The 26,822-nt window shown below is 39.6% G+C and overlaps 2 protein-coding genes across 2 annotated transcripts in view; both read right to left on the reverse strand.

The window, feature by feature from the left end:
• LOC147253767 (ankyrin repeat and IBR domain-containing protein 1-like) overlaps window positions 1-22,356 on the reverse strand; it is a 45,172-nt gene extending 22,816 nt beyond the window's left edge. Inside the window, exons 1-6 of the mRNA XM_086219050.1 lie at window positions 22,198-22,356; window positions 16,335-16,619; window positions 12,638-12,938; window positions 8,897-9,079; window positions 5,147-5,264; window positions 3,276-3,484 (exon numbers count right to left, since the gene is read on the reverse strand). Coding sequence (XP_086075176.1) covers window positions 3,276-3,484; window positions 5,147-5,264; window positions 8,897-9,079; window positions 12,638-12,938; window positions 16,335-16,522 — 999 coding nt within the window. The 5' untranslated portion in view covers window positions 16,523-16,619; window positions 22,198-22,356. The remainder of the gene's footprint in view (window positions 1-3,275; window positions 3,485-5,146; window positions 5,265-8,896; window positions 9,080-12,637; window positions 12,939-16,334; window positions 16,620-22,197) is intronic.
• A 798-nt stretch (window positions 22,357-23,154) lies between these two features.
• On the reverse strand, window positions 23,155-26,436 carry LOC147253768 (eomesodermin-like). The gene is made up of 6 exons (XM_086217386.1): window positions 25,931-26,436; window positions 25,643-25,797; window positions 25,325-25,446; window positions 24,790-24,948; window positions 24,552-24,613; window positions 23,155-24,357 (listed from the first exon to the last, which is right to left on the reverse strand). The coding sequence occupies exons 1-6, from the start codon at window positions 26,434-26,436 to the stop codon at window positions 23,571-23,573; spliced, it is 1,791 nt and encodes a 596-aa protein (XP_086073512.1). The 3' UTR covers window positions 23,155-23,570.
• Window positions 26,437-26,822: the final 386 nt, after the last annotated feature.

Below are 26,822 nucleotides of genomic sequence, written 5' to 3' on the forward strand. Positions count from 1 at the left end.
TGCAGTGGCCTGACAACGCATAAGGACACTTTTTTTCTTCATTTTTGTCAGTAAATATTTTAAGGTAACGTTTTATGTTTTACATATATATATAAAACCATTTTCATCCAGAGGTATATTTAATAGGCACAGACACAGTTAACATTGGTTAACGGGGCTCCCTGAATCCCCACGTCCTGATTTAAAATATTGCCAACTGTACATTTTCTTATTAATAATAGCTTACTTGTCTCATACACCAGACTTACCCAACAGCATCAGCATGATGTTCATTCTGAATAAAAAACAGGAATTGTAGGACTGGAGACGACATGCTGACTATTTGGTGAGTGGAGGACGGTTTTGTCATGGCACTCTCTGCATTTGAGGAGTTAATGTGAGTTTTTGTTCTGTTAATCCAAATACAGAGTGTTAGTGTTAACAGAACCACATCACATAGTGATTCATCTCCTAGAATTTTGAGAGCCATGGCCTGATATTTCAAACTGCACTGATCCTATTGGGGATCCCAATACACACTCATCTTCATATGCTCAAAAATGTAGTGTCTTATCAGGAAATTGCAATATGTAACAACAAACCCATCTACAGGTCTCTGTGTTCAACAATTAAGTCACATGTCTGAAAAAGGGCTGAAAGAAAGCAGTCCTAAGCCAGGGGTCCTCAACTACAAATCATAAAGGTCCAGAAATTATTCTTTGAGGAAATTGTGGATTTTTTTCTTTAGGCATATAAGACACATAGGTTTAGTGCTCGAGGGAGATAGGATGAACTAATACTTATCAGTCCATTCTTCATTGAATCGCAGATTTTCACTGTCAATCTTTCTCTTACGAGCACACTTAGCCAGTGTGATTCATTCACATTCCGTGATCGTGTTGTTGGTAATAACTGGCGAAGTGCCGGCACAAGCGAATTACTGCTGGAATATCGAGAACTCTTGCTGATACAACAGAACAGTCTGGCTCGCTGTTGCGATAACTTGCTGATTAATAGCCCAAAAATAATATGTTGGGGGAATAAATAGTTATAATTGTGGACCCTGGGCAAGTTTAAGTATTTGTTTTTGAAAACTAAAAATTGCCCAGGGTCCACTTAGAGATGGTCCTCTGTCCGGTCATGGACCGCCAGTTGAGGACCAGTGTCCTAGACACTGAGCTACTTCTTTTAGAAAAAAGTATTTCATATTCAATGATGTTTGAAGCTTAACTTCCCATTAATGTTAAAAAAAAAAAAAAAATTGGGGGGAGTAAAAGACACTCAAGATACATTTGGGGGGGAAACCACTGCCATGACTGCTATAAATAGTAGCAATCTAAACCATGGAAATAAAGCAATATCATAAAGACAGACAGATGTGGCAGGCAACATATAAATCAGGGGTATTCTAGGAAAGTCCACAAATAAATTCATGAGGACAAATGCAGATTTATTTAGCTCATTCAAACTTTTAATAACAACAGCAGGTTTCTAAACCAATGTTTACAGGAAGTAAAAGTGTCAGGACACAGCTGTTTAACTGTTGTAAATGTGCTTTATCCCTGGGAGTGGCAGTGTCAGAGCCGTGCCATTATGAGGCAGCACGGCAGAATTGAGATGTGGTCCAGCCCCTAACACACATCCTCCTGCCAGTCACCTGCTTGTCATATAAGATCTCTGTCTGATGCCTGCTACTGCTTTTCATTTTAGTTTGACACTAGCTAAACTGCTGATGAAACCAGCACACCTGCCAACATGCTCTTCCCTGGGGACGTGCATCCTGAAGTTGAAATTCACTTGTTGGCTCCTCTAACAAGTATAGCTAAACAATATTTAACAAAAAAGATGGTCTTAACCATCACATACTGCTTAAACTGTTGGCAAGCAGTTTATTTTCCCAGGGAAAAGCCTTAAAAAAATACACTATCTCACAGGCTCAGCACTGATTGACCAAATGACAATGCTAGCAGCTGGCCAATGAACAAAGATTTAATATAGAGTGAAAATTGAGTTTATCTTCACCAGGTGGACAGTAACACTCCAAATGAGTGATTATGCCACTATACAATAAGTGAATGAGTAAAGTAGGCAGCACGGTGGTGCAGTGGTTAGCACTGTCACCTCACACCAAGAAGGTTCAGGGTTCAAGCCCTGAGTCCCGGCTCGGGCACAGGATCTTTCTGTGTGTGAGTCTGCATGTTCTCCCCGTGCCTGCGTGGGTTCTCTCTGGTACTCCAGCTTCCTCCCACAGTCCAAAGACATCAAGAGGGGACGAGGCTGATTGATACTCTAAATTGACTGTAGGTGTGGCTGTGAGTGTACATGGTTGTCTGTCTCTATGTGTTGGTCCTGTGATGGACTGGTGACCTGTCCAGGGTAAAACCCCGCCTCTCACCCGAAGGCTGCTGAGATAGGCTCCAGCCCCCCCGCGACCCTTAACGGCAGGGGTGTCCAAACTGGTCCAGTAAGGACCAGTGTGGCTGCAGGTTTTCATTCCACCCGAGCAAAAGCAACACCTGATTCTACTTAAATCAACTAAGCTGTGTCCACACAGCTCATTTGTAGGATCAGGTGTTGCTTTTGCTTGGTTGGAATGAAAAACTGCAGCCACACGTTTGCCAGATTAATAGATAATACATGTGATTCTTATGGTAACACATTTCAACAGCAACCTAAAAAATTTTAAAAATTCAAAAGTTTATTATTTTGAGGATTTTTAATAATACCTACAAAAAGAATTAATATAATTACTGTGGCGCCATTAAAAGTTTTGCTCCATTTGAATGACAAATATGTTGTGCATATAGCCTACATTTTCAATGAATAACAAATGAATCAGTATAGCAGTTGGTTCTATTACTGAGAACCATTTCATACGGATTTAGAAACATTTCCACTAATGCTATCAAGTCCAATGCATATGAACTTAAATTTAAATGGTCAATAATCAGGTATGAAAGGGTTTAGCCCTGTTACCATATATGATACAACACAACAATGAACCTTTGAAATAGAAACCATAGAAGAATCAATAAATCATAGCCTGAATGTTTCTACTTTTAGCGCTACATAGAACTCCTGATAAATGTAATAGTTCAAGAACTGAATGCTGAGAGAGAGAGAGAGAGAGAGAGAGAGCCAGCTAGAGAAGAAAGTGTCTGTCAGTGGTGTTAATGTGGAATTTCATGAGATTCTATAAAGAAGAATCTAGAACTTCCACTTCCAATTACAACTACTTATACTGTTATATATACATAGTAAACATTTGTTCGAGGGAACATGGAGAATGCTCTCACCAAAGCAAAATCTTCATCACCAGGGATGAGGCTGATATGGTCTGGGGAGGCAATGGCAGAGCGGGTAGTGCGTGGCGTCCTGGGTGAGGGCAGGGTGTCCCATGCATTGTAGCCACTTGGAGGTGGGTTGGGCATCTGTACCCCTGAGCGTTGGCAACATTCCTCAGCATTGGTCATCCAGGCCTCTAAGAGCTTCTCTCTATCCCAGTCTGAGCCAAACACAGCAAAAAGAAGGAAATGTAAACATATGTGTAGTTCTGTTATGACCACAAGTGCATGGGAATGAAACAATAAATAATAATGATAAATACTTTGTATGATGGGGGGAAAGCAAAGCTTGTAAACTAATAACTGGAGAATATGATCTGTAGACCAGTGCATCTCTTAAAACTTTTCTTAAGACAAAGCGTACAGTTATGGCTGGTACTCTCTACTTCTACAGTCATTAATTCCCCATACATGCAACTTGCTGACTTGACTTCTTCCTCAGAGACTTGTGCTTTCTCACCTCCTAGATAGTCAAAAACTATATCCTGTGATTTGGATATTACAGTTAGACATATTGTAATTTTGATAATATATTGATTAATCATGCAACCCTAATATAAAATTAGTCCATAGCATCAAATTACACTTCAGTGGCAACAGCACCCCCATAGCCTCTAAAACAGCCAACAACATGGACATGCTGCCATCTGGTTTTCTGTTTAGGAACAGCTCTTGAATCCAAAATTTACACCAGTTTTGAGAGCTTTTCAGTATAATAATGTATATAATGTATAATACTGAGTGACTTTTAGATCAGACTGTGATTTCAGATTTTCTCATGAAAACATCCTCGCCTAAAATAAGGAATGTGACTGGGTCAACTGTGCAATTAGGCCATATTCAGCCAAAGGACACGTTAAATGCCTCAGACTCTAAATGGCCTCATTAGATAATGAATATTGCAACAATTTCCTCCATCACCATTTTATTAAAACCCATCAGTGAGTGCAACCCTATCTTCATGCTACTGGCCGTTAAATGAGTCTGAAATTAAAAGTTTCACATTTTGAATCAAATGTCAAAACTTAGCTTTGGAAATAAATTATCATAAGAAACGACAGATTGACAGGGAGGAGGCTCTGCGGGCAAGCAACAAGACGTGATAAAAGAACACTGGTAGAAGAGTAATATGGAAATACTAATCTTCACAAGTCCAAAAACCTCTCTCCTGGAAGGAACAAAAATTCAGCATTTACCATCCACATCAATCAGACACAATCATTCCCATTATAGAATGAACATACAATATACAACTCAATCCGGGGTTATTTCTCCCTCTAAAATTCCCAAACTATGTGTCATATGTAGCACATATATAAAAAAAAAAGCTTCTCAGCCCAGTGAAATAAGGTGGTATTCAAAGACCAAAAATCAACCTTAGCATGTCAACTAACTAATCCAAATCAAATTAATTTAACTGGGCTACCTGTTTATCAACAGTTTACAACAAAGGAGCATGTTTTTCACATATGGACTCCTTAATACATTTAACTGTTGCTTGGAAATGAATGTGTTGTTATTAAGTAATCCTATGTAATGGGTTATTCCCTAACCCATTTTACACCCCTCCACCAAGTTAATTAAAAATTGGCCCCATTGTTTAAGTAATTTAAGCAATCCTGCTAGATAATCAAACAAATTGCACTCATTGTGTGGCAGAGTTGATGAAATATTTTACAATAAAATATTTTCTTAGCAAGTTAAATGCTATATATGCATATTTGCATACACATATTACATAAAAACCATAACTGTGTATCGCTTTGAATTTAAATCTAGGACCAAAACTTATAAGACAAGCAACTGGTGAGTGTTTAATGTACCATGGGCACGTAGCAGTGCCTCTGCAGTGAAGAGTGGTGCTTGCAGCATGTCAGCCGTCTCTACTATCAGCATGTCCTTCAGCCTTCGTAGATCCTGAGGTCGCAGGCCCTCATACAGCTAGACGGAAGGGCAGGAGACAGGAGAGGAAAAGACAGGAGGACAAATGCAAGAGTAGAAAAAAGATAGCCAAAGAGTGCAAGGAAAGGAACAGAGAAGGTTGGGGAAAGGATACAAGAAAATGTAGAAAACAAGAGAATTAGGATAGGAGCAAAAAGAACGGATATTACAAGCATGTCCAAGATACATACATAACTGCTTATGCATAACTAAATTCAAGTGAGCAAACACTGATGATGATAGGAGTCACACACCTCATGGAAAAATATTGTGTGACTAATTTGTGTTTGTGTGTGTGTGTGTGTGTGTGTGTGTGTGTGTGTGTGTGTGTGCGTGTGTGTGTGTGTGGCTGACCAAAGAGAACCACGAATCTGCATTATGAAAGGGTGGGCTGATCAACAAATTTACAACTTAATTTAAACTCTGGAGTACAGCCAGGAATTGAGTGGTATTCGAGTATTATAAACCTGCAACCTGAAAAATTTAATATCATGTTTTTCTGCTTATTACTTGAGTACACTAATACTGTATGTGCACTTCATCAATAAAAAGTAGCTCAGTAGTTTTTATCAGTACCAACATCATCAAAATAGAGCCCTTTGATATTAGGCTCAACTTTTTATTTCAGCTTTATTTTTCCCCCAAATGCAGTGAGTTATGGTGCAATATGGCTTGTTTCAGGCATTTATGATTGAAGCACATTTTGTCAGCAGAGAGAACATCCACCTATGGTGTTAGCTTAATAAACTTTCAACCAAAATATGTATAAAAAAAATAAAATAAACATATTGAATATTTTATTGTCAATCATATGGTTAGCAAAATGAGTAACAAAAAACATAATAGGGTCTTCACCTGAAGTACCTTCAGGCTCAGGCCCTAACAAGTCATTTTGATTAATTAAATAACAACAACAAAAAACCCAATCATATCCTAAACCCTTGAGCCAATGCAAAGATTAATGACACAGATGGAAGCAGTCAAAAAAAGCACAAGGACTGAGTTGTTACACACTTTAATTGGGGCCTGAGATTCTCTGTAGTTCATATGTGGATCACATTTGTGATTGTTCGCGCTTCCAATACCTATGCCCGAGGGACTCAGAAAAGTGTTCTCAATGAGGAGAAATAATAAAGATATACACCTCTCAAACTTACAGTATGTATTCACTTTTTTCAACATTTACCAAAATCAGTTTGAATCACAGACAAAATCAATGTTTGATTAAGATTAATTAAGTCATTAGTAAATTGCCCCACTCTAGAGATGTTCAGATCCCAGATCTGACATATGTGGCTGATCCAGGTATAATTAAGGTATTGGATAGGAAGAACATAAACCTGATCTTCTGTTTCCTTTTGTGACATCTCAGTCCACTGTCAGGCAAGTGTTGTAAGCAGGGAGAACAGAAAGACACAAAAACTCATTTCTGGGATAAGAGATTTTCATTCATCAAACGAGCGTATGACCGAAAACGTGTGTAAAACGTGCTTATGTTCATTTCTATGCAAGTTAAAATTGATAAATGCCACAGCTTGCATAGAAATGCAAAGCTGTTTAATTGGGCAATGAAATCTCACGACAGGTCTGTTTGTGTACACAAATTTAGATTTGATGTGAAGTGACTTGTGGTTCATGGACAGGAGTTGGAGAGTTGTTTTAACAGCCAATGTCATGTCACTACAAATCCTTGTCGTAAATATGAAGCCTATTAATTGAAAATAATTTTAAAATATATAATTGTGTACCCAATTTCAATTTCAATTTGAATTGGTGCATGGAACGCTGCTTTAATTAGGCATACGTCGACAAAATCCCGTACTTGAAGGCAATTATTACATTACCATATCTGTGATGGGATGGGTGGAATTTTAGTAAGTTGCCTATTTAAATGACAGCTTTGGCTGTGAAATGGTTAAGGCTCAGCAATGGCAGATCAGACTCTGTTAGAGGATCTTAACGCGCACATTTGTCGCCCTAGGCATCTTCTCCTGGAGTTATACCACAACCTAGAACCCCAATTAAGGAGAGAAACACTGTGTTCCAAAGCCATACCTGTGCCAGTGCAGGTGCCATCCACCTTGGGGTTTTTGGCCATGGCATCCTTTCATTGGGAGATCTGTGATAGGTCTGGAACAACTCAGCCGTCACTCAGCTGAACTATGCCAGCAGTTTTGAGGACAATCAGTTCCCTCTCTGCTGAGTGTATTCAATTCCTGCATCATGATGCTCTGCAAACTGTGATTAAAAGGGAATTTTACGAGATTTCCAAATGTGATTGGAGTGATTGATTGTACCGATGTGCGTCTGACGCCACTATCCATGAATGATTACGCATACATCAATCGCAAAAATTATCGCTCAGTTAATGTGCAAGTAATCAGTGATGCCAGAATGAGTATACTGAATCTGGTAGTCTGGTAGCCCGGTGGTCTGGAGGCACAGACAACTCGTGCATTTTCAAAACAGCATAGGTACTTGGTTACAGGAGGGTGCACTGCATGGTCGGGGTCATCAGATACGCACACAATTATTATTTTTTAAATTGTTGGACACACAGCTCTAAAAATTTGATGTGATTCATTTAAGTTGAACCATTTCTTCTTGACCTTATTGCAAATAAAACAGTTTTTATTCTAAGTGGATAAAACACAAGTTTTATCAAATGTTTAACCATCAAATATTTTATTAACAATCACAGACGTAGAAATTTAAATATTCCATGGTCCGATTGTCTGTGGAAATGCTGTTGACCACAGCTGGAATTTCTCTCCGCCTCATTTTTTTTTTTGCTTGCCTTTTATACCTGATTTCAGGCAACCAAACAAAATCACAAGGTGCAAGTCTGCCAGACTTGTGAGTGTCTCCACTTCAGCCACTGAAATTTTTTTTTCTCTGCTGGCTTGTGTCTCTCCATGTCATTAACTCTTGGAGTGCGGCTTCTAAAACGCGTGTTTATAGAGGGTGTGATATGATAATTACAATAGATTTCAGCCGCCAAACAGTTGCAACAGCTGCTAGTTCTTATGCTGGGATTGGTGTGATACGAATGTTTCGTAAATCTCACGTGAGTCTCTGCTCATATTTGTGCCGGCTTGTACACTCGTTTGAAAAATGAGGGCCATTATGTGTAAACCACAATGCAAGCAGCAAGATTCACATGCACCATTAGACACTTGGAGCTGCTGTGAATGGAGGAACTTTATACACAGAGTGCACTTTGCAAATAAACTTCTTGTGTCATTGGTTGAATAAACTGATTGATATGTGCATTTATGCATCTTCCATGAAGCCAATGTCTATCCATTTAACTGATGACATTAACCTTAATGATTAGTTAACTGGTTCATGTAGACATCTGTATTTGCTGTTCAACCATCAAGTAAATAAATTGGGTTGGTTTCACAACATTAATGTAGCCACTACTATAAGTGTGTATTGTACAACTGTGTATCAGCATATCAGCTAAGATCAGATCACTATCACCAGGTAAACCAAATATATTTCAGTGCTTCATTGAATATTTCCATCCTTGAGGGGAGTGTTACTGTTGCATTTCAAGTTACACCTGTGGATTCTGACAAACTAAAAGCTGTATTATAATTCCACCTCCCTCTTAAGTTATATTATACCTCTCTTCGGTCGAGGGCAGCATACTCTGCCTCAATACCCTCTGCTTCTGGGGCAAGAGAGAAGACCATCTGCGATTCCAGGCACAGGGCCAGCTCCTTGTGGTGCTGCTTCTCCGCACAGTCACACGGGGTCTCACGGTTTTCATTCTCTGCAAAAAGGTCCGCTTCCCTCTGAACCAATAACTGAAAACAGAAGAAAAATGTGGCTTTGCATGGAGGAGCACATAATATATTCATAGATCAAGTCCATAGTATAAAGGCCAGACTTGCACATGCTGACAAATGCACTCATATAGGTACATAGGTGGTGTTACAGTTTACAGCAGTTACTGCAATAATAAATGTGACAGTATACCTTGCAGTCTTTTGTGTTTCTTAAAATATCATATATAATAATATACTTTCATGATAGGTCTTTTCATATGTTAGTGAACACTCTTCCCTTCATCACAAACTGACCAAGACCTTGCAGTCAAAACCTCTACAAACTTGTTGATGGTATGAGTGCTCTGGTTTTCATAGTGGTTCAATGACCCTTTAGAGGGCCACACCCACACAGAGTTTAAAAGCCTGCAACTCCCCACCAGTGACTTAAAACTGAAAAAATCTTTTGGATAAGAGGCAAAACTTCTTAAAGGATACTGCAACAGTCCAGTTGACTACCACACAGCACTTAAAATAGAAAACATAACCTGGATGAGTGAGAATCTTCATAGAAAAGTTCAGTAAAGTCTGCACAGAGATCTGAACCGAAACAATGCAGAGGTCACAGAAAATATGAACCAGTTCTACAAACAAAAACAAGCCTAAAATCTCAAACAAAGTTATTTTGCAAAATGACTAATATGAGTGCATACACTCTGTCAATGGGCAAGAAGTACCTGGATGCAGTTCTCAAAATAAATGGAAAATGAGCTATTTACCTGTGAAAACAGCACAAAATTACAGTGAATGTTAACATAGATAATAGTTTATTGCTTTATCTATCCCAAATGGTTCTTTTTGTTCTTAAGCTTTATCGTTTGACAAGTCATGATTATTTCAACAATTTCTCCCAAACAATAGGGCAAGTGCGAACCCAGTCAGTAGGTTAGAGAGTATAGGTTTCGATGCCTCCCTTACGCTTCCTACAAACAAGGGGTGACTCGTTAGCCTCTCTCTGAAGGTTAGATTTCCATTAACAATAGCTGGGATTATGTTGCAACACATTCAAACACACAACAAAGGATCAAAAAGCAACTACCCGGATCATCCCTTCCTACAAAAGAAAAAATAACAGTTGAATAATAGCTAAACCTGCTAAATACCAATAATGTGTTGCAATGTCCCTGGCGGAATGTCCAAAAGGGATTAATAAAGTAATCTGTCTGTCTGTCTGTCTGTAATGTAAAATGTTGTACTGTTTATCTTGGTCACACCAAATTAACTCCAATACAGCATTTTATTCAGCCTTAATTTGACCAGATAAGGATCTCCTTGAGATCCTGAACTGCTTTTTAAAAACGGACCTAGTCAAGAGGTCAGCACAAAAGCATAAATTCAAGTTTAAAACACACAATATAATTCACATTTACTCTAAAAACCAGGTTTAGGATGTCAAAGTTACCCAATTTAAAGCAGAGACATTTCCAATTCTCTCATGTTCCTAGTTCATCTGTTTATGGGGCACTGTGTTGGCCTTGAATGGCAACCATGTAAAATTATGTGCATAGACCTTTGGGGAGTGAAGTGTAGAATTGTGTTGATTGAGTAGAATGTACAAGGGATGATATGTGAAGAAATTAGACCTCAGTTCCTTCTTTACCTGGTACCTTATGCAGTGCCCTGTGATTAAAAAAAACACAAAAATTGGATGATACAATTATACAATAAGCAAAAGGATGATGCGTAATGCAATTACAGTTCACTTCCTTTTTCCATGGCACTCTATACATCGCCCACCCCATGATTCAGATCTGCATCAAACTGTATGGGTTCTTCTGTTTTTCAGTTAGTTGAACAGTTTCTGCTTAATCTCACTGAATCTTGCTGAATAGACAGGTGTGCCGAACTAAGAAACGAACAGACCACAAGAAAAACATATCCTCTCGCCTCCAGGATGGAGAGGTAATTATATGGCATCTAATTTGGCCAATGCTACACCCCTCCAAGTTTTCTTTCCCCTGCAGGAACAAACACGGTCTCTGTGCCCTGGAAATGGAAGTATAAATCATAAGCAAATCATAAATCTGAAGTAATCTCAAGTATGATTTTGACTTCCCTACTGCCTGATCAATTTGCCAAAACCTTAAACCACATTATTCTATGTAGATTTGCCCTTTGTCCATCACGCCAGACATGCACCTACATGTATCATGGTACACATCCATCATTCATCAATTTTCCATCCATCCATTTTCTACAGCTTATCTTGTTAAGGGTCGTGGGGGAGCTGGAGCCTATCCCAACTGACATTGGCCAAGAGCAGGGTATAACCCGTCCGTCACAGGGCCATCAGGAGCAATTCAGGGCTCGGTATTTTGCTCAAAGATACTCTGACACGGTCACCGGGGGAAGAGGAGATCAAACCAGCCACCCTTCAGTTGCTAGACGGCCACACTACCCTAAAGCCATGCCATCCCTTCATGGTACATATTTCAAGGCCATCCATCCATCCATCCATCGTCGTCTTCCGCTTATTGCTAACTAGTAAGGGTCGTGGGGGGGCTGGAGCCTATCCCAGCATCTACGGGCGAGAGGCGGGGTTCACCCTGGACAGGTCGCCAGTCCATCACAGGGCCAACATACAGAGACGAACAACCATTCACACTCACATTCATGCCTACGGTCAATTTAGAGAATCCAATCAGCCTAGTCCCCAAATTGCATGTCTTTGGACGGTGGGAGGAAGCCGGAGGACCCGGAGAGAACCCACGCAGGCACGGGGAGAACATGCAAACTTCACACAGAAAGATCCCGCGCCCCGAGCCGAGACTCAAACCCAGTACCTTCTTGCTGTGAGACCACAGTTCTAACCACTGCACCACCGTGCAGATATTTCAGGGCCAATTCAGAAAATTATTAATATAGTTACCATGTAATTTTATGGAACTACATAAATTCATGATGATGAGTAGCGCAGCCAAAGACTAAACCTAAACCATCTACTAATTATGGTTATTACTATTGTACTTTAAATCATCCTGAAGATTACACTGCCAGACTATACACACCACTCACACAGTGTCTCCATAGTAGTTATGCATTAAACTCAGCGTTATAGTAGCTCATATATGTGATTTTAGATGCTTTCAGCCCCAGAGGAGTTGAATCAGCATGCACTCTGTATCACAGCATCTTTCCAAGGTCACAATGGACTTCTTAATAGTAAACTTTACATAATGGTTGTGAGGAGAATGTCAATTACTGTCTCTTTGACCTGACACAAGGAAATACACCAGCCACTTCTTTAAGACTCATAGTTAAGACGATAACAACTAATGAATAATTTGCATCACCATCACAGTTACTCCTGCTTGTTTTTTCTTTCTCCTCTCAAAACTGCTACTTGTCTTCAGGGGGGCTCTTATTTTCTATGTTGCCTTTGATATACACCTAAAAATGTCATACTTCAGAATATTATTATTATTATTTTATATATATATATATATATATATATATATATATATATATATATATATATATATATATATATATATATTAGCCGAGACAAAATGCATCCAAAGGATTGTGAAAAATTACCTCAACACAGGTTTTCATGCCTGAGGCTGCAGCATAGTGCAGGCAGGTATTTTTCTTGTTGTCTGTGGCATTGATATCAGCACATTCATACTCTCCATGATCTAGCTTTGCTCCAGTCCATGCCAGGATGAGTTGTAGACACTCTGCCCGCCGCTGTTCGTCCTCATGCGGCCGTGAAATCCTGGGTTGCAGTGCCCCCTCGGAGGTCAGAATTTGGGGCCCCATGCAGAGAAGATGCAGTGATGTCTCATTGTGTACGTTTCGTTTGTTGGGATTTCCATCTTTGTTTAGGAGAAATGACCTACAAGAGAGACAAGGACTCCAGGTAATTATCAAGTTTTGTCATTGGCCTATAATAAACACTTATTTTACACTTATAACACTTATACTGATTTTCAGGTGCTGGTGATGTGCAGCAAATCAAATCATGTAAAAAAGGGTCACAGCACACTGGTAAGCTTAATTATTGACTTATTTTAGTGAACAATGTGTTTCTCTGTTGCTTCGTCATGTTCAACTTTGCATGACACCATCAGCTGAAATAAGTGATGTCATGTGATCTCCCCAATTTCTAAATCCATCCATCCATTTTCTACTGCTTATCTTGTTAAGGGTCGCAGGGGGGCTGGAGCCTTTGGGCAAAAGGTGGGGTACACCTAGACGGGTTGCCAGTCCATGGCAGGACCAATACATAGACAGACAACCATTCACACTCACAGCTATACCAATGGTCACTTTAGAGTATCAATTAGTCTAGTCCCAACTTGCACGTCTTTTGACTGTGGGAGGAAGCCAAAGTACCCGGAGAGAACCCACGCAGGAACAGGGAGAACATGCAAACTCCACACAGAAAGATCCTGTGCCCCAAACGGGGCTCGAACCTGTAAACTTCTTGCTATGAGGTGAACCACTGCATCACTGTGCCGCTCGATTTCTAAACCCATACAAATAATTTGTGCAAAATACCACCAAAAAATTTATTAATAATTGATGAGGTCTACACCGTAGTAATGGAGAGGAGGGTCAGGGCGACAGTCAAACCTCAGATCGAGGTATATAAATATAATATAAATATTTAAAGCATACATGTGTCTGTTTCCTGTTAGTCCATTTAGTTTTTTTTTTTTTTTAATAATTACTTTAACTGCTCAGGGATGTTCAAGGAGCAATCTGTTTGTTCACTTTCTGAAGATTTTCAGCACTGTGAATTTGCACTGTCAGTTCTGTTTTTGAATAAAAAGGTTGGAAATTAATGCTTCTTTGTTTTTTTTAACTGATTCATCGATTAATCCAAAAAAAATTATCAACCGATTAATCGATTATTTAAATAATTGTTAAACTGTAGCTCTAGTGGCTGGGCTCTCCCTTAGAGATAGGCTCAGCCATCCGGGAGGGACTCAGACTAGAGCCACTGCTCCTCCATGTCGAGAGGAGTCAGTTGAGGTGGTTCGGGCATCTGGCGAGGATGCCCCCTGGAAGCCTCCCCCAAGGAGGTTTTCTGGTCATGTCCGACTGGGAGGAGGCCTCGGGGCCAACCCGGGATGGGCTTGAGGGATTATGTCTCTCAGCTGGTCTGAGAATGCCTCGGGAATCCCCTGGAGGAGCTGAGAGAAGTGGCTGGGGAGAGGACAGTCTGGGTTTCCTTGCTGAGGCTGCTGCCCCGGTGACCCGGAACCAGATAAGCAGAGGACGATGAAGACAAAGATGACGAAATGATGAGCTTTGGATGTATGATATGAGATGCATATTCTAGAGTATTTTTGTGACAACTTAATGTACTGGTCTTTTGCAGTTGGAATGCTTAATATTGATGTGGTGACTGATGATATGTGAGCTTTAATTTATGAGATGTGAACATCGTTATTGATGGTATGTGAACTTTTTGATGTACAATAGCCTATCCTTGGATGTTAATGTGTGGAATTTTACCCCCCGTGACCCTTAACAGGATAAGCGGTAGAAGATGGATGGATGGATGGATTTTTTTTGTATTAATTCCGTCGCCCGTTTGTAAAACCCCAGCATACCCCAACATCAAGTCACATAAATGAGTAAAATTTAAATCTTAGCTAAAAAGGTAGTCAGAAACTATCAACACTTGCTTTTTGTTCATGCAACAAATTTAAATTGTAAAATTCTAAAGCATTTTATAATCTCTTTCTTCATAGCTTTTTTTGGGTAGTAGCATCAGCAATAGCTTTGTGCAGTAACAATTTGCTTTGAACCATTTGCTGTGACAGGAGAATGATACCATGTGGGGTTTTTTTTAAACATTATGTTTGTTGTAGAGCTTTAAATATTAACCCAATTTTGAAGGAACTTGATTAAGGCTGCTGTGGTTTATGACAACACATCCTTCAGGCCCAGCAAAAGGTGGTCTTTGGCAAGATATGGAAAAATGCATGCACTCAGCTCTTGCATACATAAATTGCTTCTGAAAGGCTCCAGGTTTTTTGACAGAGAAGGTGGACAACTTTTATATACATCTTCAAAATTACCCAATAATTACTGTAAATGACCACAGAAAGCATTGAAACAATCATCCTTTTGCCTTTTAAAATGCCGATTACTTTTATGGTATTGTACACCTAAAATTTAACTCAAAAATGCAACATGCTGTCCAAAGGTGTCATTTTTCCACTCCTCATTTTCACCCTCTTTTATCAGAGTTCAGTGTTACCTGTAAAATAATTTGATGGTTTCTGGTCTTTACACTACAAGTTGGCTGCCCTTATGTAGGCTTATAGAAGTGTTTTCTTATGCTAATAGTATACTGCCAGTAATAACAGATGAAATACAATTCATCTGCATTCTCACTTAGGCAAGAGCTAATTTGGCTGACAACACATGTTTCATGAATCGTAACCAGGATTTTCTTTCTTCCTAATATTGTTCTGAGCAAGAAAAAAATATGACAGAAAATAAGGAAACATTTATTCATGAAGCCCCTTAAAACCTTTCAAAACAGGATGCCACCAGTGAAGTGACAAAGTATCCTTTTCTTCCTCTTACTACATTCATTTAATCTTGGGAATCAGTATAGCCAAGTCTGCCAACAAGTTAAAAAAAGCAATGTTCATTATAAAATACCTTATAAATATTTTTTGCAAATGCTTTAGTTTGAATAAAAACACACAAAATATTTGTATGGAAACACTAAATATGTGATGCTGATCAATTACATTTCAAATCAGGTTTCAGTTACATTTGCTAAATGTGCCTTTTACAGGACTTAATTTTCTGCCTCCAACCCATCAAGCATTTTTAAAGTCAGGTGGGAATGCAAAATTGAGAAAGGTTCCTTTTAAAGGAGAAGGAACTTGAGAGTGAATCTGATCACATGTAAAGTTGTTAGCTTGCGGGATGGGAAGCTCTTGGAGATTCATCCTATTTCAACCCAGCATGTTACAGTCCTAAGAGCTCCTAACAGATGGCTATGTAGAGAGACAGATTGGACTGAGACATATAGAGACAAATCATTCTTATGATGCAAAGACAGCCTCATGAGAGATGCAAACACAATTAATTTAGCCAAGAGGGGAAAAAATGAGAAGGAACATAAATAAATAGCCACTATCTATCAACTCCACAAAAACAATTCCCCCTTCAAAGTTCAGGAGTAGAATTTCGCAAAAATATGACTAAATGTGTACATCACGTCTACTTGGTTTTTATTTTTTCTGGACAATATCCTGACCTGAGTAGACGCATCATAGCGTGTCGGGCAGCATAGTGGAGTGGAGTGTTGTGCTGGTAGGACTCTCCATATGTAGAGTTGGGATCCACAGCCTCCTTGAACTGCAGGTTGCTCTCATACAATTGGCAGGCCAGCATCTCATCTCCACTGATGAGAGCCTTTCGGAATTTGGTCGCTGTGTTCCCCATCTCCTCCCCTGGTATGGATTCAAGATCTGACTGACACTGCAGCCACCTAAATCGTGTTCAACCTGTTCAAGTCCAATAGGCCAACATGCTGAGCATCCTTAAGGAAAGAAGAAAAACAGGAGTTAAAGTCAGTGTCCATCTGGGCATTTTTAGCTAAAACATATAAACATCAGATTAACATAAATAAAGCTATCTTTCGTTGAAAAAGTTAAGCTAACTCAGAATAAAACAAATACTTTTTTTTTTTTACCACCGTTTCAAGCAAACCAGCTGTCTGTCTTAAGAGTATTAATCAGTTCTCTTCCCCTTTAATCACAAGAACAAGAGCTCCATCTCCAAGGTTGTTCAGGCTGCTCAGCCACAAGCCTGTGTGTCAGCATCATGACTGCATTCTAAACCACCTCCCCACTTTTCATTTTTTGTTTGAATTACTCAACAATGTGCCAACAAAGCTCACACAGAGAGAAGGACAAGACTTCCTCTGGTATCCCCAGGTGCTTCCGCCTCTCCATGCCAAAGTTGCCCATCCCACTGAGGCCAAGAGTTATTGTGATGCAAGCTAGCCTAACCCCGAGAACAACATGCATCAAGTCAGCATTTCACCTCCATCGAAGCGCCATCTGGTCATTTTCTGCATTTTGGTTAGCTACAGCGCAGATAAACAGAACAACATCTCTTTTGTAGTCTACTTCATGAGACAAATGTTATGTGGCTATTTTAATACTATTGTTAATTGTTACTGATTAGTAAGGAAATATTTTCCTTGTCATTTGGTTTAAATCACAGATACCAAGAGAATAAACTTGTCAGTGTTGGTCAGCCAATAGGTATGCAGCATGCTCGTACCTGGATCTAATAACTGTATGTCTAATGTTATGTTGCACCATTGTAGAGGCATGTTAGACTGCATTAAATTCAAAGACAAGGCTTATGTTTGTGTGCATATGTGCTGTTGTGTGTTGACAAGCTTTTACTTAAGTGCACATCACATTGCAATTGTAAAAATGACAGGTTCCATTTTATCAGGCTCAATATTAGTAGCACACAATGCATCATTTGCAAAATGTCACCTAACCAAATGGATTAAATACTTGAATGTTGATGAAAATCATTTAACAAGAGAAAGCTGTTTGTGTTTAGTTTTTGGGCTGCATGATTTGGAAAAAATATCCAATTTTGATTATTCACTTGCGATTGTGATATAATTTGTAATACTAGAGGGAATGTTGTTGTTTAGATCACTGTTGTAATCTTATTGAAAAAAACCCAAGCAAAAGATAATAATGTCATTTTTGTATGGAGCTGAATTGAACAAAGATCATGTCTTACATCTGTGAAATATCCATGCAGGACATCTCTGCAGCCCTACAATGATTCATTAAAAATTTTATTTTCACACAAAATAAGGCTTTAAAATATTACGCCTTCCCGTGATTTGAAAAACTGCAGCAGTTCGTACTGCAATTTGTGATTTATTTCAAATAATTTTGCAGCCCGATTTGACTCCAAGTCAAAAAAACTGCAGCCATTTTACTCTCCCAAACATTAAAGATTCATCACGTATTCATGGTAAAATATGGTTAAAAAAATCTATATAGTAAAACTGTTTTGAGTTGAAAAATGCCAATGTGTTGAAGCCCAATACTGTACCAGCCAGGTATCCATCTGAATTTTAACTGAAAATCTATCAGTAGTGTATGTGTATATAGTATACTGGCCAATATGATCTGACTAGGCATTAATGCTATTGAATTTGGAAAATAGATTTACATAAATAAATAGGTTTATTTGGCTGCATGGTGGTGCAGTGGTTAGCACTGTCGCCTCGCAGCAAGAAGGTTCGGGGTTCGAGTCCCGGCTCGGGCACGGGACCTTTCTGTGTGGAGTTTGCATGTGCTCCCCATGTCTGCGTGGGTTCGCTCTGGTACTCCAGCTTCTTCCCAACGTCCAAAGACATGCAACTGGGGACTAGGCTGATTGATACTCTAAATTGACCGTAGGTATGAATGTGAGTGTGAATGGTTGTTTGTCTCTATGTTGGCCCTGCGATGGACTGGTGACCTGTCCAGGGTGTACCCTGCCTCTCGCCCGTTAACGCTGGGATAGGATCCAGCCCCCCCGTGACCCTTAATGTGTAGGAATAAGCGGAAGACAATGGATGGATGGAAATAAGTTTATTTATATTTTAATGTTATAAAGATGTAGATTTCTTTAGGTGAAATCAGAATCATCAATTTCGATTGATGATATTTAAATGACACCCAGGCCTATCTACATAACCTTTTTCTTTTCATACTTATTTTTCTTTACAAAGGAAAATGTTTTGCACACCATTGCCTTGATGTTGGCAAATCCATGCATGATACATGAATACTGTATACCTAAACTTTTTAAGTGTATCTGCGATTGTCTGACTGTTAATACTTTACTTTCCAGTTTGTATTAAACAAATTACATTGACACATTAGTTTAATAAGACAATATATACAACATCAGTCATTTGAAAACTCTGTGCATGTAAATTTCCTTGATCAAAGTTACCAAGTGGAATTATCTGTGTCAAACCTAATCAGTATGAATGAAGAAGTTCAGAGGAGAAATAGTTTTTTTTTAAAAATCAAAAAATACACGAACACCAGGCGTGTATTTATAATTGTGTAAAGAAGTCCAAGTTTGGTTCATCATTTGGACATCATAGTTCAGTTTAGTTCAATACGAACGAGGCAACAATGTAACAAACAAGCACAAGACTACATGTCTTTCATTTATTTTGAACAGACAGTAGTGTGAGTTGAAGTTTGTTCCACCTCATGTCAAGCCCCCCCCCCCCCCCCCCCCCACACACACACACACACGCACACACTAAGGTTGGTGATACAGCCTCTAAAATGCAAACAGTGACTGGGGAACCAAATGTCCCCACACAGCTGATCTGACAGAAAGATGAGGGTCTTCCAGTTCCTGTGTGTCATTTTCACTCATCTTAACTGTGACTGACTCATAGCACATTATTCACAATTTAAGGGCTCAAACATTAAAGGGATGGCTCAATTATTCTGATGTGGGATTGTATGAGACACATATTCCCAGTCAGTGTTTCACCAGCCATATACACTACCCAGTTTGTCCTCTGTCTGGAGGATGAGCGTGATGCAGCTGCAGGAAGCATAAGAAGGTGCTGCTGTGGTATGGATACCAGAACAAACACACCTCTTAGCCTCGAACAAGTCTATCCATCTAAAGTATAGATGTCCCTTCACCTGCACAACCACAGCCATACCTACCACGCACTGTATTAAATGTTGGCTGTAATATACCGACTATATTACTGCTGTGGCGGTGTGTGGAAGACAGACATTGTGCCATGATTCCTTGCTAAAAAGAAAAAAAAAATTTCCATGGAAGTCACACAGCCAGTTAAAATATGACTTCAACCCAAGCTTTGACACATCCATGTTACATTTTTATATAAGGAAAAGTGTGTCTGCAGCATTTTGATTGATCTGTGACCATAACATAGATTTGTAACAGGTGAGAAAAAAATGTAGACATTCTGTTGATACAAATCAATTTCACCTTCAACCACGGGTTGTTGTGGCAGGCAGGCATTGTCTGTGTTTTCAATCATGTAATTCAACACATAGAAGAAGACAAAGTAAATCAGTTCCGTCTTTAAACACAATGTGGTTTGTGATGATTAGCGTTGGGTGATCCCAATGTTTAATTTATGATTCAAATCGCAAAGGGTGGAGGAGTTTCATCACTGATGGGCAACAAGCATGTTGGACAGAGAAGTTTAGGTAGTGGCAAAGAGACACACCAATGCAATTTAAAAGACACCATGCAAATTGTTAAAAAAGAAGCTAGGATTAAAAAGACACCATGCAAATAAAAAAGCCAGAATGGAAGTGGTCAAAGTCCATAATTGGTCCAGGTTACCGTGGACAATTATTACCAAAGTACAGGCAGGTGAAATTATGTTTTTATAAAACTTTTAGTATTGTCACTAAGTGACTGTACTTTATGTGTTATATTTATATAGGCAGCCATTTAGAGTTAGCTTTGATATACAGCTAATCATGTTTACAGTCACATAGCAACATTAATGCTGTGGACTCACCATCCCTCCGAGGCTGCTAAACTTCATCAAGCTAGCAGCGCTAATACACCTCGCCAGTCCTCGTTGATGGCAGCTTTTACAAAAGGTGTAAATTACAAACATGGTACTATGAAGCAAGTTGAGTCTAAAACAGTTGTTGTAAGATATTTAGAAAAATATAGGCAACTCCTATGAATTTCCTTATTCCTCTTAAATGTTAATAGGTGAAATAGTTTTTAGAAAAAAAACAACTGCGATCTGTCCATGCAATTCCTGATTCACAATCCGATTGCCAATTGGAACAAGCCTAGTAATAACAGAGTGACACTGAGTGAGTTCCACCTTCAACCACAATATGAGTTACGATGGCAGAGAGAGACTGTTTTTTAAAGTCAGAAAAAGAAGACTGCAGCATGAGCACTGTTTTGTATGATATTACTAAATAAATCAATTATGTGATTATCCAACAGGTCCAACAGGTCATTGTATGGCAATTCCATGTGGCAATGTGCAATTTCATATGGATTCAGCCACCTGGCAAGGAGATAAGTAAATTTGGAAGGATGGAAAGACTGACAGTCAGAGAATTCTTCATTTTATAGTAAGAGAAGATGCCCCTATCCAAAAAAAACAAAAAACAAAACATCAACAGTGTGCTGTCTGCATTATTTATCATCAATAAAATGTCAGCATCAGCCATGGAAAAACCTGCTAGAGTCAATCACAAAATAAGGCTCAAAAATAAGGTATTAGATTATGATCAATGCATTTTCGTATCTACGTGGAATATGTATCCCCCATGTCAATTCTTTGGAAAACCAGGATGGAAAACAATCAACACTCACTCTGCATCATCACACATGCAGACAATGTTAAGTGGGTGACAAAGGTTAACTGGCCTATGTGTCAAGTGGACCATGTGAAGACACACACGGTAAAATAAACAGACGGATGATTCACCTTAGTGAGCTCTCGCAAACACCTCTGATCTTTGAACCGTTATATAACCTAATAAAATGACAACACTTATTATTGGATAAGGTTAAAATATTACTTTCCATATATATGAAAAATTAACCTTGCTGAAAATAGCAAAAGACACTCCTCTTTTGCAACGTCAGCCAAAATCTAACTGTGGCTACAAACACTGGCACTTATGGATCAGAAAATATTTGTTTTCACGCAGGCCTTTCCTGGTATTATGTGGTGTTTACGTTAACGTTTCGCTAGCTCAAACCAACGGTATTGTGTTTGCCAGTCAGCGTTAAGGCTTTGGTAATGCACATTTATGCTCAGGAAAAATGTTTAACAGCCAACTGCACTTAAATAACATCCGTCGTAAAGCATCCCCTTTTATTATCATAACTGTTGTTCATCACCGCGCTAAATGTTGCTTGCTAGCACTAAGATTATTTAAAAACAAAAAAAAAAACATCATGACGCTAGCATCTGCGTTGGCTAACGTCAGACCACACGCTAGCGGGTCAGCTAGCAAGCTAATCGCGTTGCTAGCCAACTTAGCTTGCACAGTTAATAAACTATCCGTAAACACTGATTAAAAAGTATTTCGACTTACACAATTGGCGTATCTCGCTGTTGTAGACGCCGAGCTGGGGAATTAACTACCACGAGCTAGCGCTCTGAACGGATACCAAATAAAGTGTAGCAATGCTACTTCATGTAAAGTGTGTACTCATAACAGTGATGTTCCCGAATCCTGTCAACTCTCCGTTGACTCGCTGCTAACTACTAATGGGGTTGCCAGTTTTTAACCACAGCCCCCCAAACAGGCTACGAAATTGGATAGTAGGGAGTGATAACACCGAGTAATCTTACACAGTAGACTGCAGTGACACAGAGATCAATTCACATGTAGCCTCGTATAAATTGTGTCTAAATATCAATATTTTTGGACTGATGGTATTAAATTTTGCAATTACATTGCATGTTTTAGATCGCAGTTACTTTGGAATTGCATAAAAAAAATCGTGAGAAGGGACACTGTGACTAATTTATGTTGCATTATGGCGATATAAAAACATGGACCATGGCATTAATACCACTGACAATTTATAATACTTTTAAAATTTACATTTAATCAAGGACAAAAAAATGTATATAATTCTGAAAAATGTAAGAAGTTTTCAAGTTCGTCGCCAATTTTTCGGTTATAAACTGTACTCACAGTGTAAATCAGTTTTAACAGATTGAATGTGTTCATGTCTATTGTGGCAACTCAAGAAGTGGCGTTGTAACGGAAGTTACACTAAACTAACACTAGAGTGCGACAATGTCCACTAAAACAATTAAGTTTCTTCTTTTAAGCTTTCGTTTTAACACGTCTGTGAATGGCGTTATTGTTGTGTGCGCTGAGTTGGTTTCCACCAAACATAATCTACAGAAAATAAATGCCAACCAGCATACAAGACTGAATCAGATGCACCACTCAACTACTCCAAAGCGCATATAAGCCTTTTAATACCAAATATTTGAAAGTTGCAATTAAGGTATTATACAGCATATTATCCTCACATTTAACAGTGCACAAATTTCATACAGGCCTCCAATAAATAATTTATAAACACAAAATCTGTGTGTGAAGGCAGATTCAGTAATTTATGCACGATAAAATATCCACAACACTGCTAAATATATTGGGGTAACTTAAACAAATGCCTTGATTCTTCTCAAATTCCATATTCAAAGTTACTTACATCACTCCATGGAGAGTTCAAAAAATATATAGTCAAAAAAATAATTTTATAAAGAAAGCATAAGCGTACATGACAAAGATTTTTTTTAGTGCCACATTTGTCTCCTGGCTTTTCATCAATAAATACTTGAGGTTTCATGTGCCAAACTGCCTTTGGCACATGAAACCTGTGTCAACATAATTAAAAAGCAAACAATTTCTTCATATTTCCTTCATATATTTTAGAGACAAAACCTTCAAGGATTTGTGTAAAAGGAGTAGTAAGCTGCCATGCCTTTGGATGAGGGGGCCTCCTTGCTATAGGAGCTACTGTCAGCAGAAGCAGAGATTAAGTCCTCACATTTAATGTCAGCAGGTGATACCCCTGTGCTTGGACCACTCAGAGACAAACGCCTCCGCTTGCAGGCTGTGGTATAAGAATCAGCTTTTTCTAAGGACAGAGTTGACTGCTGTGTCTCTGTCCAGGAAGAGATCAGGCCTCCACTGCTGTTCGCCTCCTCTTCCATCTGTGGTTTTACCTTGTCTGAGTCGTCTGAGAACCCAGCTGTGGGACTGGGCCTTGGAGACCAAGGCAGGCTTGGAGTGACCTTTCTCTGATATGCTGCTCTCGACCCCCACCCCGCAGACATAGTGGTAAAAGGAGAATCTGGGTAGTAGCTGAGAGCATGAGAGGTTTGCATGGAAAGGGATTTGATACCATAAGGAATCAGAGAGCTTGAGTATTCCCCCTCATAGTGTGTCAGGTCCAGCTTGTTGGTGCTGCTGCTGCTGCTATTTCCCTGCTGCATCGACGTGACAAACCACCTCTGCGACGTTCCGTCTTCTGTCTGCGGCGAGAGGAGGCTGCTGGTCTGAGGTACTGCTCTCTCACTGTTGTAGAACCTATTCTGTGGGAGGTTATTGACAAACTGGTCCTGGAAGAGGGGTTGCATGGTGTAGCGGGCACCAGGGACAATCTGGTGGGCACGGGGAGAGTCAGTTGGAGAAGGGGTGAGGCGGTCATTTTCTGGAGCTGTGTACATCCTGAAAAAAATGCATGTGAATGTGTTGTAAATGCTGGGACTCCTGTTTATGAAAAAGTGTAACAACGCAGCTCAAAATGAGCTCACTTATGAATAAAAAAAACAATAAAGGTGGTATAACAGCACAAACAAAGACTTGTGTTCTGAAAGGGTTTTTATACCACTTTTGTTCCAGATAAGTAATGCAATACTCACGAATCATAATTATCTCTGAATCCTTTGGCAAAGGGGTTGTGATCAATTTTCAGCTGTGTAATCTAAAAGAATCATATTTGTGCAGTTATAATAAAGAAGTGTTAAATGAGCTCCACAGAATTAAACTATGCGTGCAACAATAATAAACATATTTAAAGTAATCAGAAACAAGAAAACAGCAATGTTAAAGCTGAAAACATCTCTAGCATCTCTAACATATTCCATAGGACATGCTTACATCAGTGTTCTGGTAGGCAGTGACGGCAATGAACTGGGTTTCTGGAAACGTGAAGCTCTGAGTCTTGACGTCACTGTTAATGTTCTCCACCCCGTCCTCTGTCACCTCCACAATGTGCAGCCTGGGCTGGTATTTATGCAGCGACTGCAGGACAATCATCTACATGGACAAGGAATAAAAAAGGGCATGAAAAGCTGCCCAATTTTCTGCTAAATTTTTGTCTGAAAATAGAGTCATAATTTGCCACTAGTGACTTCGTCTACGCATGGGTCTACTTGACAGCCATGTCTAAGAATAATATCTGAATAAAACTTTTTCAATCCTTCGTTCCAAACTGTCTGAACATAAAATTAGGAACATTAAGGTCACACAGAAGTTCACAGCAAAACAACTGATTTGCACTTTCTTTTTTTAAATTACTCGACCTATAGTACATAGCATTTAGCACAGCAGTGGTCTACATTCAATATTTTAGTCAATATTACTTTTAATCTTCAATGATAATATATTTGATCTATTTATTTACTGTAGTTACTTGTGAAATGTTGTGGTTGGTTCCTTTGTTGTTGGTGAGTTTCAGTTTGCTGAAGGAGATTTCTTGTCTCATCCAATGAGCCCCTGTGTTTGGGGATTCTGGGTGGATGTACATTTTGTTCCCTGTGAAATGAACAACGATGTTAACATTAAACACCCATAGCTTCATGTGCTCATTTGTGATGATATGAGTTTTAATTGACGGGCGTAAGGCAGTTGTATAAGAGTAAAATGGGTATCTTTTCCCCCTCAAACCTGCATTGAGAAAATATATTTTCAAGCCTACATAATACGGTCAGACATGGACGCGTGTAAACACCTTGGCCGCTGTTGTCCGCCTTGCCACAAGTGACCCACTTGCCGCCTTGGAACCTCCAGTGGTTCGGATCTGCCAGGACCACCTCCACAAACACGTTGTAGTGCGCGGTCAGGTTGAGACCGGCGATGTTAAAACTGAGAAACGGGAACATTCGTCTGCAAATACACATATGCTAAATAAATAACCATTGAATAGTTTTGTAAAAAATACATTAAAAATGCACGATGGTCAGGTAAACGAAGGAAAGTCACTATGTGAAAATCAAGAAAAGTTCTTTTTTCTTTTTACCTGCCCTGTTTGGTGATGATCATCTCGGTCTGGTGCCGGTGAAACTTGAGCCACAGTGGCCGGTTACAGAGGTACACCTGGGCCCTCATCCCAGTCCCGGCTACGGGGATGCTGGCCACGTTGCTGAGCGTGGCGCCGGAGCCCGTGTAGGTAGGGTAGATGCAGCCGGGATTCTGTCCAATCTGGTAAACCGGGTTGAAGTGACTGCGGGCGGCAGTGGGCGGGGAAAAGCCCGCTGGAGGTAGCACGGAGCCCAAGTGAAGAGAAGACGGGTACCGAGCAGAGCTTGACGGTGTGTAAACCGGTCCACTTGGGTTGTAGGGGATGAACGAGCAGGGACTCGCTGTTTCTATGCTTTGTTTCGAACCAGTGGATGGGATATAGTATCTATCAGCGCTAGGCCCGTGCTCTGTGTACCTACTGCCAGCAATCTGGTCGTCCCCACTCACAACCGGAGACTTGTGCCTCTCCTCCGCGGAGCTGCTCTCTCCCTCGCCCCCGAGCATGACTTCCCTCAAACTCGTCTCAGGATTCACAAGAGCTTCTTTAATACCGGGGTCTTCCTTTGTCAACATTCACTGTGATTTGAAGCCTTGAGAAACAAAACCTGTGAGCAACAACAGAATGATGAGTCACTTAAAAGCCAATAGGCTACATTACACCATGAGCGGCCTAAAGCAGCTGCCAACATCTGTGTCAAAGAAAACACACGAGATTGAAGAGGCGAGGCCGCAGATTAAAAAAACAACAACAAAAAACTGGTTTGTCGGTGCATAAACAGTTCAAACAATCGAGCATAGATCCCTTTCGTTTTATTTGCTAAATAATGAAATCATACTGGTGAATGCTTCAGAGGACAAAAAAATCAGAAGAATAACATACGGCCTATTTT

This window comes from Aulostomus chinensis, chromosome 11, assembly GCF_037954235.1.
Source record: "Aulostomus chinensis isolate RoL2024-O1b breed Wild chromosome 11, RoL_Achi_v1.0, whole genome shotgun sequence".
NCBI lineage: Eukaryota > Metazoa > Chordata > Actinopteri > Syngnathiformes > Aulostomidae > Aulostomus > Aulostomus chinensis.